Source organism: Salmo salar, chromosome ssa20, assembly GCF_905237065.1.
Source record: "Salmo salar chromosome ssa20, Ssal_v3.1, whole genome shotgun sequence".
Taxonomy (NCBI): domain Eukaryota; kingdom Metazoa; phylum Chordata; class Actinopteri; order Salmoniformes; family Salmonidae; genus Salmo; species Salmo salar.
Window position 1 is genome coordinate 24,468,715 of NC_059461.1, and position 24,211 is coordinate 24,492,925.

General features: G+C 41.6%; 1 protein-coding gene across 12 annotated transcripts in view; it reads left to right on the forward strand.

Moving 5' to 3' along the window:
* fgfr1a (fibroblast growth factor receptor 1a) overlaps window positions 1-24,211 on the forward strand; it is an 81,219-nt gene that overhangs the window by 44,030 nt on the left and 12,978 nt on the right. For all 12 annotated transcript variants that reach the window (XM_014160168.2, XM_014160174.2, XM_014160169.2 and 9 more), the window contains exons 3-5: window positions 22,713-22,961; window positions 23,089-23,178; window positions 23,820-23,992. In XM_014160168.2, coding sequence (XP_014015643.1) covers window positions 22,713-22,961; window positions 23,089-23,178; window positions 23,820-23,992 — 512 coding nt within the window. The remainder of the gene's footprint in view (window positions 1-22,712; window positions 22,962-23,088; window positions 23,179-23,819; window positions 23,993-24,211) is intronic.

Sequence of the window (24,211 nt, forward strand, 5' to 3'; positions counted from 1 at the left end):
GGAGTAGAACATAACAACATGGCTATGCACAGGGAGTAGAACATAACATGGCTATGTACAGGGAGTAGAACATAACATGGCTATGCACAGGGAGTAGAACATAACAACGTGGCTATGTACAGGGAGTAGAACATAACAACGTGGCTATGTACAGGGAGTAGAACATAACATGGCTATGTACAGGGAGTAGAACATAACAACATGGCTATGCACAGGGAGTAGAACATAACAACATGGCTATGTACAGGGAGTAGAACATAACAACATGGCTATGTACAGGGAGTAGAACATAACAACATGGCTATGCACAGGGAGTAGAACATAACATGGCTATGTACAGGGAGTAGAACATAACATGGCTATGCACAGGGAGTAGAACATAACAACGTGGCTATGTACAGGGAGTAGAACATAACAACGTGGCTATGTCCAGGGAGTAGAACATAACATGGCTATGCACAGGGAGTAGAACATAACAACATGGCTATGTACAGGGAGTAGAACATAACAACATGGCTATGTACAGGGAGTAGAACATAACAACATGGCTATGCACAGGGAGTAGAACATAACAACATGGCTATGTACAGGGAGTAGAACATAACAACATGGCTATGTACAGGGAGTAGAACATAACAACATGGCTATGCACAGGGAGTAGAACATAACAACATGGCTATGTACAGGGAGTAGAACATAACAACATGGCTATGCACAGGGAGTAGAACATAACAACATGGCTATGTACAGGGAGTAGAACATAACAACATGGCTATGTACAGGGAGTAGAACATAACAACATGGCTATGTACAGGGAGTAGAACATAACAACATGGCTATGTACAGGGAGTAGAACATAACAACATGGCTATGTACAGGGAGTAGAACATAACAACATGGCTATATACAGGGAGTAGAACATAACATGGCTATATACAGGGAGTAGAACATAACAACATGGCTATGTACAGGGAGTAGAACATAACAACATGGCTATGTACAGGGAGTAGAACATAACAACATGGCTATGTACAGGGAGTAGAACATAACAACATGGCTATGTACAGGGAGTAGAACATAACAACATGGCTATATACAGGGAGTAGAACATAACAACATGGCTATGTACAGGGAGTAGAACATAACAACATGGCTATGTACAGGGAGTAGAACATAACAACATGGCTATGTACAGGGAGTAGAACATAACAACATGGCTATGTACAGGGAGTAGAACATAACAACATGGCTATGTACAGGGAGTAGAACATAACAACATGGCTATGTACAGGGAGTAGAACATAACAACATGGCTATGTACAGGGAGTAGAACATAACAACATGGCTATGTACAGGGAGTATAACATAACAACATGGCTATGTACAGGGAGTAGAACATAACAACATGGCTATATACAGGGAGTAGAACATAACAACATGGCTATATACAGGGAGTAGAACATAACAACATGGCTATGTACAGGGAGTAGAACATAACAACATGGCTATATACAGGGAGTAGAACATAACATGGCTATGTACAGGGAGTAGAACATAACAACATGGCTATGTACAGGGAGTAGAACATAACAACATGGCTATGTACAGGGAGTAGAACATAACAACATGGCTATGTCCAGGGAGTAGAACATAACAACATGGCTATGTCCAGGGAGTAGAACATAACAACATGGCTATATACAGGGAGTAGAAAATAACAACATGGCTATGTACAGGGAGTAGAACATAACAACATGGCTATGTACAGGGAGTAGAACATAACAACATGGCTATGTCCAGGGAGTAGAACATAACAACATGGCTATGTACAGGGAGTAGAACATAACAACATGGCTATATACAGGGAGTAGAACATAACAACATGGCTATATACAGGGAGTAGAACATAACAACATGGCTATGTACAGGGAGTAGAACATAACAACATGGCTATATACAGGGAGTAGAACATAACATGGCTATGTACAGGGAGTAGAACATAACAACATGGCTATGTACAGGGAGTAGAACATAACAACATGGCTATGTACAGGGAGTAGAACATAACAACATGGCTATGTCCAGGGAGTAGAACATAACAACATGGCTATGTCCAGTGAGTAGAACATAACAACATGGCTATATACAGGGAGTAGAAAATAACAACATGGCTATGTACAGGGAGTAGAACATAACAACATGGCTATGTACAGGGAGTAGAACATAACAACATGGCTATGTCCAGGGAGTAGAACATAACAACATGGCTATGTACAGGGAGTAGAACATAACAACATGGCTATGTCCAGGGAGTAGAACATAACAACATGGCTATATACAGGGAGTAGAAAATAACAACATGGTTATGTACAGGGAGTAGAACATAACAACATGGCTATGTACAGGGAGTAGAACATAACAACGTGGCTATGTACAGGGAGTAGAACATAACAACGTGGCTATATACAGGGAGTAGAACATAACATGGCTATGTACAGGGAGTAGAACATAACAACATGGCTATGTACAGGGAGTAGAACATAACAACATGGCTATGCACAGGGAGTAGAACATAACAACATGGCTATGTACAGGGAGTAGAACATAACAACATGGCTATGTACAGGGAGTAGAACATAACAACGTGGCTATGTACAGGGAGTAGAACATAACAACGTGGCTATGTACAGGGAGTAGAACATAACAACGTGGCTATGTACAGGGAGTAGAACATAACAACATGGCTATATACAGGGAGTAGAACATAACATGGCTATGTACAGGGAGTAGAACATAACAACATGGCTATGTACAGGGAGTAGAACATAACAACATGGCTATGTACAGGGAGTAGAAAATAACAACATGGCTATGTACAGGGAGTAGAACATAACAACATGGCTATGTACAGGGAGTAGAAAATAACAACATGGCTATATACAGTGAGTAGAAAATAACAACATGGCTATATACAGTGAGTAGAAAATAACAACATGGCTATGTACAGGAAGTAGAACATAACAACATGGCTATGTACAGGGAGTAGAACATAACAACGTGGCTATATACAGGGAGTAGAACATAACATGGCTATGTACAGGGAGTAGAACATAACAACATGGCTATGTACAGGGAGTAGAACATAACAAAATGGCTATGCACAGGGAGTAGAACATAACAACATGGCTATGTACAGGGAGTAGAACATAACAACGTGGCTATGTACAGGGAGTAGAACATAACAACATGGCTATGTACAGGGAGTAGAACATAACAACATGGCTATGTACAGGGAGTAGAACATAACAACATGGCTATATACAGGGAGTAGAACATAACATGGCTATGTACAGGGAGTAGAACATAACAACATGGCTATGTACAGGGAGTAGAACATAACAACATGGCTATGTACAGGGAGTAGAACATAACAACATGGCTATGTACAGGGAGTAGAACATAACAACATGGCTATGCACAGGGAGTAGAACATAACAACATGGCTATGTACAGGGAGTAGAAAATAACAACATGGCTATATACAGTGAGTAGAAAATAACAACATGGCTATGTACAGGGAGTAGAACATAACAACATGGCTATGTACAGGGAGTAGAACATAACAACATGGCTATGTACAGGGAGTAGAACATAACAACGTGGCTATGTACAGGGAGTAGAACATAACAACGTGGCTATATACAGGGAGTAGAACATAACATGGCTATGTACAGGGAGTAGAACATAACAACATGGCTATGTACAGGGAGTAGAACATAACAACATGGCTATGCACAGGGAGTAGAACATAACAACATGGCTATGTACAGGGAGTAGAACATAACAACGTGGCTATGTACAGGGAGTAGAACATAACAACGTGGCTATGTACAGGGAGTAGAACATAACAACATGGCTATGTACAGGGAGTAGAACATAACAACATGGCTATATACAGGGAGTAGAACATAACATGGCTATGTACAGGGAGTAGAACATAACAACATGGCTATGTACAGGGAGTAGAACATAACAACATGGCTATGTACAGGGAGTAGAACATAACAACATGGCTATGTACAGGGAGTAGAACATAACAACATGGCTATGCACAGGGAGTAGAACATAACAACATGGCTATGCACAGGGAGTAGAACATAACAACATGGCTATGTACAGGGAGTAGAACATAACAACGTGGCTATATACAGGGAGTAGAACATAACAACATGGCTATATACAGGGAGTAGAACATAACATGGCTATATACAGGGAGTAGAACATAACAACATGGCTATGTACAGGGAGTAGAACATAACAACATGGCTATGTACAGGGAGTAGAACATAACAACATGGCTATGTACAGGGAGTAGAACATAACAACATGGCTATGTACAGGGAGTAGAACATAACAACATGGCTATATACAGGGAGTAGAACATAACAACATGGCTATGTACAGGGAGTAGAACATAACAACATGGCTATGTACAGGGAGTAGAACATAACAACATGGCTATGTACAGGGAGTAGAACATAACAACATGGCTATGTACAGGGAGTAGAACATAACAACATGGCTATGTACAGGGAGTAGAACATAACAACATGGCTATGTACAGGGAGTAGAACATAACAACATGGCTATGTACAGGGAGTAGAACATAACAACATGGCTATGTACAGGGAGTATAACATAACAACATGGCTATGTACAGGGAGTAGAACATAACAACATGGCTATATACAGGGAGTAGAACATAACAACATGGCTATATACAGGGAGTAGAACATAACAACATGGCTATGTACAGGGAGTAGAACATAACAACATGGCTATATACAGGGAGTAGAACATAACATGGCTATGTACAGGGAGTAGAACATAACAACATGGCTATGTACAGGGAGTAGAACATAACAACATGGCTATGTACAGGGAGTAGAACATAACAACATGGCTATGTCCAGGGAGTAGAACATAACAACATGGCTATGTCCAGGGAGTAGAACATAACAACATGGCTATATACAGGGAGTAGAAAATAACAACATGGCTATGTACAGGGAGTAGAACATAACAACATGGCTATGTACAGGGAGTAGAACATAACAACATGGCTATGTCCAGGGAGTAGAACATAACAACATGGCTATGTACAGGGAGTAGAACATAACAACATGGCTATATACAGGGAGTAGAACATAACAACATGGCTATATACAGGGAGTAGAACATAACAACATGGCTATGTACAGGGAGTAGAACATAACAACATGGCTATATACAGGGAGTAGAACATAACATGGCTATGTACAGGGAGTAGAACATAACAACATGGCTATGTACAGGGAGTAGAACATAACAACATGGCTATGTACAGGGAGTAGAACATAACAACATGGCTATGTCCAGGGAGTAGAACATAACAATCATGGCTATGTCCAGTGAGTAGAACATAACAACATGGCTATATACAGGGAGTAGAAAATAACAACATGGCTATGTACAGGGAGTAGAACATAACAACATGGCTATGTACAGGGAGTAGAACATAACAACATGGCTATGTCCAGGGAGTAGAACATAACAACATGGCTATGTACAGGGAGTAGAACATAACAACATGGCTATGTCCAGGGAGTAGAACATAACAACATGGCTATATACAGGGAGTAGAAAATAACAACATGGTTATGTACAGGGAGTAGAACATAACAACATGGCTATGTACAGGGAGTAGAACATAACAACGTGGCTATGTACAGGGAGTAGAACATAACAACGTGGCTATATACAGGGAGTAGAACATAACATGGCTATGTACAGGGAGTAGAACATAACAACATGGCTATGTACAGGGAGTAGAACATAACAACATGGCTATGCACAGGGAGTAGAACATAACAACATGGCTATGTACAGGGAGTAGAACATAACAACATGGCTATGTACAGGGAGTAGAACATAACAACGTGGCTATGTACAGGGAGTAGAACATAACAACGTGGCTATGTACAGGGAGTAGAACATAACAACGTGGCTATGTACAGGGAGTAGAACATAACAACGTGGCTATATACAGGGAGTAGAACATAACATGGCTATGTACAGGGAGTAGAACATAACAACATGGCTATGTACAGGGAGTAGAACATAACAACATGGCTATGTACAGGGAGTAGAAAATAACAACATGGCTATGTACAGGGAGTAGAACATAACAACATGGCTATGTACAGGGAGTAGAAAATAACAACATGGCTATATACAGTGAGTAGAAAATAACAACATGGCTATATACAGTGAGTAGAAAATAACAACATGGCTATGTACAGGAAGTAGAACATAACAACATGGCTATGTACAGGGAGTAGAACATAACAACGTGGCTATATACAGGGAGTAGAACATAACATGGCTATGTACAGGGAGTAGAACATAACAACATGGCTATGTACAGGGAGTAGAACATAACAAAATGGCTATGCACAGGGAGTAGAACATAACAACATGGCTATGTACAGGGAGTAGAACATAACAACGTGGCTATGTACAGGGAGTAGAACATAACAACATGGCTATGTACAGGGAGTAGAACATAACAACATGGCTATGTACAGGGAGTAGAACATAACAACATGGCTATATACAGGGAGTAGAACATAACATGGCTATGTACAGGGAGTAGAACATAACAACATGGCTATGTACAGGGAGTAGAACATAACAACATGGCTATGTACAGGGAGTAGAACATAACAACATGGCTATGTACAGGGAGTAGAACATAACAACATGGCTATGCACAGGGAGTAGAACATAACAACATGGCTATGTACAGGGAGTAGAAAATAACAACATGGCTATATACAGTGAGTAGAAAATAACAACATGGCTATGTACAGGGAGTAGAACATAACAACATGGCTATGTACAGGGAGTAGAACATAACAACATGGCTATGTACAGGGAGTAGAACATAACAACGTGGCTATGTACAGGGAGTAGAACATAACAACGTGGCTATATACAGGGAGTAGAACATAACATGGCTATGTACAGGGAGTAGAACATAACAACATGGCTATGTACAGGGAGTAGAACATAACAACATGGCTATGCACAGGGAGTAGAACATAACAACATGGCTATGTACAGGGAGTAGAACATAACAACGTGGCTATGTACAGGGAGTAGAACATAACAACGTGGCTATGTACAGGGAGTAGAACATAACAACATGGCTATGTACAGGGAGTAGAACATAACAACATGGCTATATACAGGGAGTAGAACATAACATGGCTATGTACAGGGAGTAGAACATAACAACATGGCTATGTACAGGGAGTAGAACATAACAACATGGCTATGTACAGGGAGTAGAACATAACAACATGGCTATGTACAGGGAGTAGAACATAACAACATGGCTATGCACAGGGAGTAGAACATAACAACATGGCTATGCACAGGGAGTAGAACATAACAACATGGCTATGTACAGGGAGTAGAACATAACAACGTGGCTATATACAGGGAGTAGAACATAACAACATGGCTATGTACAGGGAGTAGAACATAACAACATGGCTATGTACAGGGAGTAGAACATAACAACATGGCTATGTACAGGGAGTAGAACATAACAACATGGCTATATACAGGGAGTAGAACATAACAACATGGCTATGTACAGGGAGTAGAACATAACAACATGGCTATGTACAGGGAGTAGAACATAACAACATGGCTATGTACAGGGAGTAGAACATAACAACATGGCTATGTACAGGGAGTAGAACATAACAACATGGCTATGTACAGGGAGTAGAACATAACAACATGGCTATGTACAGGGAGTAGAACATAACAACATGGCTATGTACAGGGAGTAGAACATAACAACATGGCTATGTACAGGGAGTAGAACATAACAACATGGCTATATACAGGGAGTAGAACATAACAACATGGCTATATACAGGGAGTAGAACATAACAACATGGCTATGTACAGGGAGTAGAACATAACAACATGGCTATATACAGGGAGTAGAACATAACATGGCTATGTACAGGGAGTAGAACATAACAACATGGCTATGTACAGGGAGTAGAACATAACAACATGGCTATGCACAGGGAGTAGAACATAACAACATGGCTATGTACAGGGAGTAGAACATAACAACGTGGCTATGTACAGGGAGTAGAACATAACAACATGGCTATGTACAGGGAGTAGAACATAACAACATGGCTATGTACAGGGAGTAGAACATAACAACATGGCTATATACAGGGAGTAGAACATAACATGGCTATGTACAGGGAGTAGAACATAACAACATGGCTATGTACAGGGAGTAGAACATAACAACATGGCTATGTACAGGGAGTAGAACATAACAACATGGCTATGTACAGGGAGTAGAACATAACAACATGGCTATGTACAGGGAGTAGAACATAACAACATGGCTATGTACAGGGAGTAGAACATAACAACATGGCTATGTACAGGGAGTAGAACATAACAACATGGCTATGTACAGGGAGTAGAACATAACAACATGGCTATGCACAGGGAGTAGAACATAACAAAGTGGCTATGTACAGGGAGTAGAACATAACAACATGGCTATGTACAGGGAGTAGAACATAACATGGCTATATACAGTGAGTAGAAAATAACAACATGGCTATGTACAGGGAGTAGAACATAACAACATGGCTATGTCCAGGGAGTAGAACATAACAAGATGGCTATGTCCAGGGAGTAGAACATAACAACATGGCTATATACAGGGAGTAGAAAATAACAACATGGCTATGTACAGGGAGTAGAACATAACAACATGGCTATGTACAGGGAGTAGAACATAACAACATGGCTATGTACAGGGAGTAGAACATAACAACGTGGCTATGTACAGGGAGTAGAACATAACAACGTGGCTATATACAGGGAGTAGAACATAACATGGCTATGTACAGGGAGTAGAACATAACAACATGGCTATGTACAGGGAGTAGAACATAACAACATGGCTATGCACAGGTAGTAGAACATAACAACATGGCTATGTACAGGGAGTAGAACATAACAACGTGGCTATGTACAGGGAGTAGAACATAACAACGTGGCTATGTACAGGGAGTAGAACATAACAACATGGCTATGTACAGGGAGTAGAACATAACAACATGGCTATATACAGGGAGTAGAACATAACATGGCTATGTACAGGGAGTAGAACATAACAACATGGCTATGTACAGGGAGTAGAACATAACAACATGGCTATGTACAGGGAGTAGAACATAACAACATGGCTATGTACAGGGAGTAGAACATAACAACATGGCTATGCACAGGGAGTAGAACATAACAACATGGCTATGCACAGGGAGTAGAACATAACAACATGGCTATGTACAGGGAGTAGAACATAACAACGTGGCTATGTACAGGGAGTAGAACATAACAACATGGCTATGTCCAGGGAGTAGAACATAACAACATGGCTATGTCCAGGGAGTAGAACATAACAACATGGCTATATACAGGGAGTAGAAAATAACAACATGGCTATGTACAGGGAGTAGAACATAACAACATGGCTATGTACAGGGAGTAGAACATAACAACATGGCTATGTACAGGGAGTAGAACATAACAACGTGGCTATGTACAGGGAGTAGAACATAACAACGTGGCTATATACAGGGAGTAGAACATAACATGGCTATGTACAGGGAGTAGAACATAACAACATGGCTATGTACAGGGAGTAGAACATAACAACATGGCTATGCACAGGTAGTAGAACATAACAACATGGCTATGTACAGGGAGTAGAACATAACAACGTGGCTATGTACAGGGAGTAGAACATAACAACGTGGCTATGTACAGGGAGTAGAACATAACAACATGGCTATGTACAGGGAGTAGAACATAACAACATGGCTATATACAGGGAGTAGAACATAACATGGCTATGTACAGGGAGTAGAACATAACAACATGGCTATGTACAGGGAGTAGAACATAACAACATGGCTATGTACAGGGAGTAGAACATAACAACATGGCTATGTACAGGGAGTAGAACATAACAACATGGCTATGCACAGGGAGTAGAACATAACAACATGGCTATGCACAGGGAGTAGAACATAACAACATGGCTATGTACAGGGAGTAGAACATAACAACGTGGCTATGTACAGGGAGTAGAACATAACAACATGGCTATGCACAGGGAGTAGAACATAACAACATGGCTATGTACAGGGAGTAGAACATAACAACATGGCTATGCACAGGGAGTAGAACATAACAACATGGCTATGTACAGGGAGTAGAACATAACAACATGGCTATATACAGGGAGTAGAACATAACATGGCTATATACAGGGAGTAGAACATAACATGGCTATATACAGGGAGTAGAACATAACAACATGGCTATATACAGGAAGTAGAACATAACATGGCTATATACAGGGAGTAGAACATAACAACATGGCTATATACAGGGAGTAGAACATAACATGGCTATATACAGGGAGTAGAACATAACAACATGGCTATGTACAGGGAGTAGAACATAACAACATGGCTATGTACAGGGAGTAGAACATAACAACATGGCTATGCACAGGGAGTAGAACATAACAACATGGCTATGTACAGGGAGTAGAACATAACAACGTGGCTATGTACAGGGAGTAGAACATAACAACGTGGCTATGTACAGGGAGTAGAACATAACAACATGGCTATGTACAGGGAGTAGAACATAACAACATGGCTATATACAGGGAGTAGAACATAACATGGCTATGTACAGGGAGTAGAACATAACAACATGGCTATGTACAGGGAGTAGAACATAACAACATGGCTATGTACAGGGAGTAGAACATAACAACATGGCTATGTACAGGGAGTAGAACATAACAACATGGCTATGCACAGGGAGTAGAACATAACAACATGGCTATGCACAGGGAGTAGAACATAACAACATGGCTATGTACAGGGAGTAGAACATAACAACGTGGCTATGTACAGGGAGTAGAACATAACAACATGGCTATGCACAGGGAGTAGAACATAACAACATGGCTATGTACAGGGAGTAGAACATAACAACATGGCTATGCACAGGGAGTAGAACATAACAACATGGCTATGTACAGGGAGTAGAACATAACAACATGGCTATATACAGGGAGTAGAACATAACATGGCTATATACAGGGAGTAGAACATAACATGGCTATATACAGGGAGTAGAACATAACATGGCTATATACAGGAAGTAGAACATAACATGGCTATATACAGGGAGTAGAACATAACAACATGGCTATATACAGGGAGTAGAACATAACATGGCTATATACAGGGAGTAGAACATAACAACATGGCTATGTACAGGGAGTAGAACATAACAACATGGCTATGTACAGGGAGTAGAACATAACAACATGGCTATGTCCAGGGAGTAGAACATAACAACATGGCTATGTACAGGGAGTAGAACATAACAACATGGCTATGTCCAGGGAGTAGAACATAACAACATGGCTATATACAGGGAGTAGAACATAACAACATGGCTATGTACAGGGAGTAGAACATAACAACATGGCAATGTACAGGGAGTAGAACATAACAACATGGCTATGTACAGGGAGTAGAACATAACAACATGGCTATGTACAGGGAGTAGAACATAACAACATGGCTATATACAGGGAGTAGAACATAACATGGCTATATACAGGGAGTAGAACATAACAACATGGCTATGTACAGGGAGTAGAACATAACATGGCTATGTACAGGGAGTAGAACATAACAACATGGCTATGTACAGGGAGTAGAACATAACAACATGGCTATGTACAGGGAGTAGAACATAACAACATGGCTATGTACAGGGAGTAGAACATAACAACATGGCTATGTACAGGGAGTAGAACATAACAACATGGCTATATACAGGGAGTAGAACATAACAACATGGCTATGTACAGGGAGTAGAACATAACAACATGGCTATGTACAGGGAGTAGAACATAACAACATGGCTATGTACAGGGAGTAGAACATAACAACATGGCTATGTACAGGGAGTAGAACATAACAACATGGCTATGTACAGGGAGTAGAACATAACAACATGGCTATGTACAGGGAGTAGAACATAACAACATGGCTATGTACAGGGAGTATAACATAACAACATGGCTATGTACAGGGAGTAGAACATAACAACATGGCTATATACAGGGAGTAGAACATAACAACATGGCTATATACAGGGAGTAGAACATAACAACATGGCTATATACAGGGAGTAGAACATAACAACATGGCTATGTACAGGGAGTAGAACATAACAACATGGCTATATACAGGGAGTAGAACATAACATGGCTATGTACAGGGAGTAGAACATAACAACATGGCTATATACAGGGAGTAGAACATAACAACATGGCTATATACAGGGAGTAGAACATAACAACATGGCTATGCACAGGGAGTAGAACATAACAACATGGCTATGTACAGGGAGTAGAACATAACAACATGGCTATGTCCAGGGAGTAGAACATAACAACATGGCTATGTCCAGGGAGTAGAACATAACAACATGGCTATATACAGGGAGTAGAAAATAACAACATGGCTATGTACAGGGAGTAGAACATAACAACATGGCTATGTACAGGGAGTAGAACATAACAACATGGCTATGTCCAGGGAGTAGAACATAACAACATGGCTATGTACAGGGAGTAGAACATAACAACATGGCTATGTCCAGGGAGTAGAACATAACAACATGGCTATATACAGGGAGTAGAAAATAACAACATGGCTATGTACAGGGAGTAGAACATAACAACATGGCTATGTACAGGGAGTAGAACATAACAACGTGGCTATGTACAGGGAGTAGAACATAACAACGTGGCTATATACAGGGAGTAGAACATAACATGGCTATGTACAGGGAGTAGAACATAACAACATGGCTATGTACAGGGAGTAGAACATAACAACATGGCTATGCACAGGGAGTAGAACATAACAACATGGCTATGTACAGGGAGTAGAACATAACAACGTGGCTATGTACAGGGAGTAGAACATAACAACATGGCTATGTACAGGGAGTAGAACATAACAACATGGCTATGTACAGGGAGTAGAACATAACAACATGGCTATATACAGGGAGTAGAACATAACATGGCTATGTACAGGGAGTAGAACATAACAACATGGCTATGTACAGGGAGTAGAACATAACAACATGGCTATGTACAGGGAGTAGAACATAACAACATGGCTATGTACAGGGAGTAGAACATAACAACATGGCTATGCACAAGGAGTAGAACATAACAACATGGCTATGTACAGGGAGGAGAAAATAACAACATGGCTATATACAGGGAGTAGAAAATAACAACATGGCTATGTACAGGGAGTAGAACATAACAACATGGCTATGTACAGGGAGTAGAACATAACAACATGGCTATGTCCAGGGAGTAGAACATAACAACATGGCTATGTACAGGGAGTAGAACATAACAACATGGCTATGTACAGGGAGTAGAACATAACAACATGGCTATGTCCAGGGAGTAGAACATAACAACATGGCTATGTCCAGGGAGTAGAACATAACAACATGGCTATATACAGGGAGTAGAAAATAACAACATGGCTATGTACAGGGAGTAGAACATAACAACATGGCTATGTACAGGGAGTAGAACATAACAACATGGCTATGTACAGGGAGTAGAACATAACAACGTGGCTATGTACAGGGAGTAGAACATAACAACGTGGCTATATACAGGGAGTAGAACATAACATGGCTATGTACAGGGAGTAGAACATAACAACATGGCTATGTACAGGGAGTAGAACATAACAACATGGCTATGCACAGGGAGTAGAACATAACAACATGGCTATGTACAGGGAGTAGTACATAACAACGTGGCTATGTACAGGGAGTAGAACATAACAACGTGGCTATGTACAGGGAGTAGAACATAACAACATGGCTATGTACAGGGAGTAGAACATAACAACATGGCTATATACAGGGAGTAGAACATAACATGGCTATGTACAGGGAGTAGAACATAACAACATGGCTATGTACAGGGAGTAGAACATAACAACATGGCTATGTACAGGGAGTAGAACATAACAACATGGCTATGTACAGGGAGTAGAACATAACAACATGGCTATGCACAGGGAGTAGAACATAACAACATGGCTATGCACAGGGAGTAGAACATAACAACATGGCTATGTACAGGGAGTAGAACATAACAACGTGGCTATGTACAGGGAGTAGAACATAACAACATGGCTATGCACAGGGAGTAGAACATAACAACATGGCTATGTACAGGGAGTAGAACATAACAACATGGCTATGCACAGGGAGTAGAACATAACAACATGGCTATGTACAGGGAGTAGAACATAACAACATGGCTATATACAGGGAGTAGAACATAACATGGCTATATACAGGGAGTAGAACATAACATGGCTATATACAGGGAGTAGAACATAACATGGCTATATACAGGAAGTAGAACATAACATGGCTATATACAGGGAGTAGAACATAACAACATGGCTATATACAGGGAGTAGAACATAACAACATGGCTATGTACAGGGAGTAGAACATAACAACATGGCTATGTACAGGGAGTAGAACATAACAACATGGCTATGTACAGGGAGTAGAACATAACAACGTGGCTATATACAGGGAGTAGAACATAACAACATGGCTATGTACAGGGAGTAGAACATAACAACATGGCTATGTACAGGGAGTAGAACATAACAACATGGCTATGTCCAGGGAGTAGAACATAACAACATGGCTATATACAGGGAGTAGAACATAACAACATGGCTATGTACAGGGAGTAGAACATAACAACATGGCAATGTACAGGGAGTAGAACATAACAACATGGCTATGTACAGGGAGTAGAACATAACAACATGGCTATGTACAGGGAGTAGAACATAACAACATGGCTATGTACAGGGAGTAGAACATAACAACATGGCTATGTACAGGGAGTAGAACATAACAACATGGCTATGTACAGGGAGTAGAACATAACAACATGGCTATGTACAGGGAGTAGAACATAACAACATGGCTATGTACAGGGAGTAGAACATAACAACATGGCTATGTACAGGGAGTAGAACATAACAACATGGCTATGTACAGGGAGTAGAACATAACAACATGGCTATGTACAGGGAGTAGAACATAACAACATGGCTATGTACAGGGAGTAGAACATAACAACATGGCTATGTACAGGGAGTAGAACATAACAACATGGCTATGTACAGGGAGTAGAACATAACAACATGGCTATGTACAGGGAGTAGTACATAACAACGTGGCTATGTACAGGGAGTAGAACATAACAACGTGGCTATGTACAGGGAGTAGAACATAACAACATGGCTATGTACAGGGAGTAGAACATAACAACATGGCTATATACAGGGAGTAGAACATAACATGGCTATGTACAGGGAGTAGAACATAACAACATGGCTATGTACAGGGAGTAGAACATAACAACATGGCTATGTACAGGGAGTAGAACATAACAACATGGCTATGTACAGGGAGTAGAACATAACAACATGGCTATGCACAGGGAGTAGAACATAACAACATGGCTATGCACAGGGAGTAGAACATAACAACATGGCTATGTACAGGGAGTAGAACATAACAACGTGGCTATGTACAGGGAGTAGAACATAACAACATGGCTATGCACAGGGAGTAGAACATAACAACATGGCTATGTACAGGGAGTAGAACATAACAACATGGCTATGCACAGGGAGTAGAACATAACAACATGGCTATATACAGGGAGTAGAACATAACATGGCTATATACAGGGAGTAGAACATAACATGGCTATATACAGGGAGTAGAACATAACATGGCTATATACAGGAAGTAGAACATAACATGGCTATATACAGGGAGTAGAACATAACAACATGGCTATATACAGGGAGTAGAACATAACAACATGGCTATGTACAGGGAGTAGAACATAACAACATGGCTATGTACAGGGAGTAGAACATAACAACATGGCTATGTACAGGGAGTAGAACATAACAACGTGGCTATATACAGGGAGTAGAACATAACAACATGGCTATGTACAGGGAGTAGAACATAACAACATGGCTATGTACAGGGAGTAGAACATAACAACATGGCTATGTCCAGGGAGTAGAACATAACAACATGGCTATATACAGGGAGTAGAACATAACAACATGGCTATGTACAGGGAGTAGAACATAACAACATGGCAATGTACAGGGAGTAGAACATAACAACATGGCTATGTACAGGGAGTAGAACATAACAACATGGCTATGTACAGGGAGTAGAACATAACAACATGGCTATGTACAGGGAGTAGAACATAACAACATGGCTATGTACAGGGAGTAGAACATAACAACATGGCTATGTACAGGGAGTAGAACATAACAACATGGCTATGTACAGGGAGTAGAACATAACAACATGGCTATGTACAGGGAGTAGAACATAACAACATGGCTATGTACAGGGAGTAGAACATAACAACATGGCTATGTACAGGGAGTAGAACATAACAACATGGCTATGTACAGGGAGTAGAACATAACAACATGGCTATGTACAGGGAGTAGAACATAACAACATGGCTATGTACAGGGAGTAGAACATAACAACATGGCTATGTACAGGGAGTAGAACATAACAACATGGCTATGTACAGGGAGTAGAACATAACAACATGGCTATGTACAGGGAGTAGAACATAACAACATGGCTATGTACAGGGAGTAGAACATAACAACATGGCTATGTACAGGGAGTAGAACATAACAACATGGCTATGTACAGGGAGTAGAACATAACAACATGGCTATGTACAGGGAGTAGAACATAACAACATGGCTATGTACAGGGAGTAGAACATAACAACATGGCTATGTACAGGGAGTAGAACATAACAACATGGCTATGTACAGGGAGTAGAACATAACAACATGGCTATGTACAGGGAGTAGAACATAACAACATGGCTATATACAGGGAGTAGAACATAACAACATGGCTATGTACAGGGAGTAGAACATAACAACATGGCTATGTACAGGGAGTAGAACATAACAACATGGCTATGTACAGGGAGTAGAACATAACAACATGGCTATGTACAGGGAGTAGAACATAACAACATGGCTATGTACAGGGAGTAGAACATAACAACATGGCTATGTACAGGGAGTAGAACATAACAACATGGCTATGTACAGGGAGTAGAACATAACAACATGGCTATGTACAGGGAGTAGAACATAACAACATGGCTATGTACAGGGAGTAGAACATAACAACATGGCTATGCACAGGGAGTAGAACATAACAACATGGCTATGTACAGGGAGTAGAACATAACAACATGGCTATATACAGGGAGTAGAACATAATAACATGGCTATATACAGGGAGTAGAACATAACAACATGGCTATGCACAGGGAGTAGAACATAACATGGCTATGTACAGGGAGTAGAACATAACAACATGGCTATGTACAGGGAGTAGAACATAACAACATGGCTATGTACAGGGAGTAGAACATAACAACATGGCTATGTACAGGGAGTAGAACATAACAACATGGCTATGTACAGGGAGTAGAACATAACAACATGGCTATATACAGGGAGTAGAACATAACATGGCTATGTACAGGGAGTAGAACATAACAACATGGCTATGTACAGGGAGTAGAACATAACAACATGGCTATGCACAGGGACTAGAACATAACAACGTGGCTATGTACAGGGAGTAGAACATAACAACGTGGCTATGTACAGGGAGTAGAACATAACAACATGGCTATGTACAGGGAGTAGAACATAACAACATGGCTATATACAGGGAGTAGAACATAACAACATGGCTATGTACAGGGAGTAGAACATAACAACATGGCTATATACAGGGAGTAGAACATAACATGGCTATGTACAGGGAGTAGAACATAACAACATGGCTATGTACAGGGAGTAGAACATAACATGGCTATGTACAGGGAGTAGAACATAACATGGCTATGTACAGGGAGTAGAACATAACATGGCTATGTACAGGGAGTAGAACATAACAACGTGGCTATATACAGGGAGTAGAACATAACAACGTGGCTATGTACAGGGAGTAGAACATAACAACATGGCTATGTCCAGGGAGTAGAACATGACAACATGGCTATATACAGGGAGTAGAACATAACAACATGGCTATATACAGGGAGTAGAACATAACAACATGGCTATATACAGGGAGTAGAACATAACAACATGGCTATATACAGGGAGTAGAACATAACAACATGGCTATGCACAGGGAGTAGAACATAACATGGCTATGTACAGGGAGTAGAACATAACATGGCTATGCACAGGGAGTAGAACATAACAACGTGGCTATGTACAGGGAGTAGAACATAACAACGTGGCTATGTACAGGGAGTAGAACATAACAACATGGCTATATACAGGGAGTAGAACATAACATGGCTATGTACAGGGAGTAGAACATAACAACATGGCTATGTACAGGGAGTAGAACATAACAACATGGCTATGTACAGGGAGTAGAACATAACAACATGGCTATGTACAGGGAGTAGAACATAACATGGCTATGTACAGGGAGTAGAACATAACAACGTGGCTATGTACAGGGAGTAGAACATAACAACGTGGCTATGCACAGGGAGTAGAACATAACAACATGGCTATGTACAGGGAGTAGAACATAACAACGTGGCTATGTACAGGGAGTAGAACATAACAACGTGGCTATGTACAGGGAGTAGAACATAACAACATGGCTATATACAGGGAGTAGAACATAACAACGTGGCTATGTACAGGGAGTAGAACATAACAACATGGCTATGTACAGGGAGTAGAACATAACAACATGGCTATGTACAGGGAGTAGAACATAACAACATGGCTATGTACAGGGAGTAGAACATAACAACATGGCTATGTACAGGGAGTAGAACATAACAACATGGCTATGTACAGGGAGTAGAACAAAACATGGCTATGTACAGGGAGTAGAACATAACAACATGGCTATGTCCAGGGAGTAGAACATAACAACATGGCTATATACAGGGAGTAGAACATAACATGGCTATGCACAGGGAGTAGAACATAACAACATGGCTATGCACAGGGAGTAGAACATAACAACATGGCTATGCACAGGGAGTAGAACATAACAACATGGCTATGTACAGGGAGTAGAACATAACAACATGGCTATGCACAGGGAGTAGAACATAACATGGCTATGTACAGGGAGTAGAACATAACAACATGGCTATATACAGGGAGTAGAACATAACAGCGTGGCTATGTACAGGGAGTAGAACATAACAACATGGCTATGTACAGGGAGTAGAACATAACATGGCTATGTACAGGGAGTAGAACATAACAACGTGGCTATATACAGGGAGTAGAACATAACAACGTGGCTATGTACAGGGAGTAGAACATAACAACGTGGCTATGTACAGGGAGTAGAACATAACAACGTGGATATGTCCAGGGAGTAGAACATAACAACATGGCTATGTACAGGGAGTAGAACATAACAACATGGCTATGTACAGGGAGTAGAACATAACAACATGGCTATGTACAGGGAGTAGAACATAACAACATGGCTATGTACAGGGAGTAGAACATAACAACATGGCTATGTACAGGGAGTAGAACATAACAACATGGCTATGTACAGGGAGTAGAACATAACAACATGGCTATATACAGGGAGTAGAACATAACAACATGGCTATATACAGGGAGTAGAACATAACATGGCTATGTACAGGGAGTAGAACATAACGTGGCTATGTACAGGGAGTAGAACATAACGTGGCTATGCACAGGGAGTAGAACATAACAACATGGCTATGTACAGGGAGTAGAACATAACAACATGGCTATGTACAGGGAGTAGAACATAACAACATGGCTATGTACAGGGAGTAGAACATAACAACATGGCTATGTACAGGGAGTAGAACATAACAACATGGCTATGTACAGGGAGTAGAACATAACAACATGGCTATATACAGGGAGTAGAACATAACAACATGGCTATGTACAGGGAGTAGAACATAACAACATGGCTATGTACAGGGAGTAGAACATAACAACATGGCTATGCACAGGGAGTAGAACATAACAACATGGCTATGTACAGGGAGTAGAACATAACAACGTGGCTATGTACAGGGAGTAGAACATAACAACATGGCTATGTACAGGGAGTAGAACATAACAACATGGCTATGTACAGGGAGTAGAACATAACAACGTGGCTATGTACAGGGAGTAGAACATAACAACATGGCTATGTACAGGGAGTAGAACATAACAACATGGCTATGTACAGGGAGTAGAACATAACAACATGGCTATGTACAGGGAGTAGAACATAACAACATGGCTATGTACAGGGAGTAGAACATAACAACATGGCTATGTACAGGGAGTAGAACATAACAACATGGCTATGTACAGGGAGTAGAACATAACAACATGGCTATGTACAGGGAGTAGAACATAACAACATGGCTATGTACAGGGAGTAGAACATAACAACATGGCTATATACAGGGAGTAGAACATAACAACGTGGCTATATACAGGGAGTAGAACATAACAACATGGCTATGTACAGGGAGTAGAACATAACAACATGGCTATGTACAGGGAGTAGAACATAACAACATGGCTATGTACAGGGAGTAGAACATAACATGGCTATGTACAGGGAGTAGAACATAACAACATGGCTATGTACAGGGAGTAGAACATAACAACGTGGCTATGTACAGGGAGTAGAACATAACAACATGGCTATGTACAGGGAGTAGAACATAACAACATGGCTATATACAGGGAGTAGAACATAACAACATGGCTATGTACAGGGAGTAGAACATAACAACATGGCTATGTACAGGGAGTAGAACATAACAACATGGCTATATACAGGGAGTAGAACATAACAACATGGCTATGTACAGGGAGTAGAACATAACAACATGGCTATGTACAGGGAGTAGAACATAACATGGCTATGTACAGGGAGTAGAACATAACAACATGGCTATATACAGGGAGTAGAACATAACAGCATGGCTATGTACAGGGAGTAGAACATAACAACATGGCTATGCACAGGGAGTAGAACATAACAACATGGCTATGTACAGGAAGTAGAACATAACAACATGGCTATGTACAGGGAGTAGAACATAACAACATGGCTATGTACAGGGAGTAGAACATAACAACATGGCTATGCACAGGGAGTAGAACATAACAACATGGCTATGTACAGGGAGTAGAACATAACAACATGGCTATGTACAGGGAGTAGAACATAACAACATGGCTATGTACAGGGAGTAGAACATAACAACATGGCTATGTACAGGGAGTAGAACATAACAACATGGCTATGCACAGAGGTACAAGGTTGTTGAGGTAGCTATGTGTTGTACATGTAGGTAGGGGTAAAGTGACTAGGCAACAGGATAGATAATGGACAGTAGCAGCAGTGTGTGTGTGTGTGTGTGTGTGTGTGTGTGTGTGTGTGTGTGTGTGTGTGTGTGTGTGTGTGTGTGTGTGTGTGTGTGTGTGTGTGTGTGTGTGTGTGTGTGTGTGTGTGTGTGTGTGTGGCGTCAGTATGCATGTGTGTGCATAGTCGGTGCAAAAAAAGGGTCAATGTAGCTAGTCCGGATAGCCGTTTGATTAGCTATTTAGCAGTCATGTTTAGAAGTCTTATGGCTTGGGGATAGAAACTGTTCAGATTCCTTTCCTGTTGGTTCCAGACTTGGTGCATTTGTACTGGTTGCCATTTGGTAACGGGGAGAACAGTCTGTGGCTTGGGTGACTAGAGTCTTTGAAAAATGTTTGGGCCTTCCTCTGACACTGCCTGGTATAGAGGTCCTGTATGGCAGGGAGCTTAGCCCCAGTGATGTACTGGGCTGTACGCACTACCCTCTGTAGCGCCTTGCGGTCGGATGTCAAGCAGTTGCCATACCAAGCGGTGACGCAGCCAGTCAAGACGCTCTCGACGGTGCAGCTGTAGAACTTTTTGATGATCTGAGGGCCCATGCCAAATCTTTTCAGCCTCCTGAGGGAGAAGAGGCGTTGACGTGCCCTTTTCATGACTGTGTTGGTGTGTTTGGACCATGATAGATCCTTAGTGTTGTGGACACCGAGGAACTGGAAGCTCTCAACCCGCTCCGCTATAACCCCCGTTAATGTGAATGGGGGCGTGCTCTGCCCTCGGTTTCCTGTAGTCCACAATCCGCTCCTTTGTCTTGTCTTAACAAGATTGAGGGAGAGGCTGTTGTCCAGGCACCACACTGCCAGGTCTCTGACCTCCTCCCTATAGTCTTATTGTTGTAGGTGATCAGGCCCTCACTCCTTGCCCTGTTTGTACCCTAGTCATCCCTGTGCCACCTGTGGAAATCCAAGCAGAGCGTTACACCCTTTACCCTGGGGACCGACTGGAGCTGAGCTGTAAAACCGACTCGGTCAACTGGACCAAGGACCATGCAGTGGTGCTGGACGGGGAGCACACACGCTTACGAGATGGCCAGCTGGAGATCGAGGGGGTGGAGCCGGCTGACTCGGGCCTGTACACCTGCGTCACCTTTGGCAACCACAGCTCTTACTTCTCTGTCAATGTCACAGGTAAGGTCAAAACAACCACTGAGGGCTCAAATCACTGGTCCTGTAGAGAGAAACAATTCAAGGTATGTGGTAATGCAGCTACGCCCAAGTCAAATGACATATATTGTCCTATCTGCCTATTCACCAGTTGATATCCTGGCATCCTCTGAAGATGAAGACGAGGAGGATGAGTCTTCCTCAGAGGAGGCAAAGATGTCTAGCAGTCAAAAGCTTTTACGTAAGTGTCTGATCCTCCTAGTCCACCTGTCACTGGAATGGTAGACCAGGACTGGGTTTGGACCCGATTCTGCTCCTGTTGAGGTTAATGCCCTGAACTTAACATGACAACCCTGACTAATTTGGTTATTTCCTGTTACATTTCATATGTGATTCACCTATTAGGCATTTGCTGTTCATATAAGAGTGATTTGTTCACAGTTGTGATTCAGAGGGCCAGTAGCACCACACACTGCTGTTTACACTTGAGTAAGGAATGTCACACTAGTGACTAAACTCAGTACATTCCAGACGTCCCCTGATTACTGTTTGTCTACGCAGCATTATAAAGCCAGTCAGGCGTGGTCAGCTGCCTACTGCCGTCTGGTGAACGCCATGTGCCCACAGGGAAGTAAGCAGCTAGCGTGGCGGGCACCCCTGACGATGACCTTGGGCCCCAAGAGACTAGGCAATCCTATATTGGAGTTTTGTATGTTTTTAAGCAAAACTGGAAATTGTCACTTGACTTGTACTGTTTTTGTGGATCTTTGTATAGAACTCTCCTAAGCCAGATGGAAACTACCTGCACACACAATTGTTGTGTCAATTCTTCTGTCAGAATAGGTGTTTAAGTGTTCTCTCTTTCTCCCCATTGTTCCTCAGCAATGGCCCCTCAGTGGGCTCAGCCCGAGAAGATGGAGAAAAAGCTACATGCTGTCCCAGCCAGTAAGACGGTCAAGTTCCGCTGCCAGGCCAGTGGAAACCCCACCCCAACACTCAAGTGGTTCAAGAACAGCAAGGAATTCAAGAGGGATCAGCGCATCGGGGGCTTCAAGGTAAACCCCCTCCCTGTATTCACCCCTTGGTACTGGACGGCCAGAGACCATACTGTATTATCCTAATTGAAGATCCCCAAACTCCCTGAACATGAGTGCAGGTGTGATGGTGATCTCGTCACTGTTAAATCACCAACCCCCACCCACAGCATTAGAGGCATGTTGCACCTGACTAGGGAACAATGCACAGTGAAATCCAATGCCACAACGAGATGATTG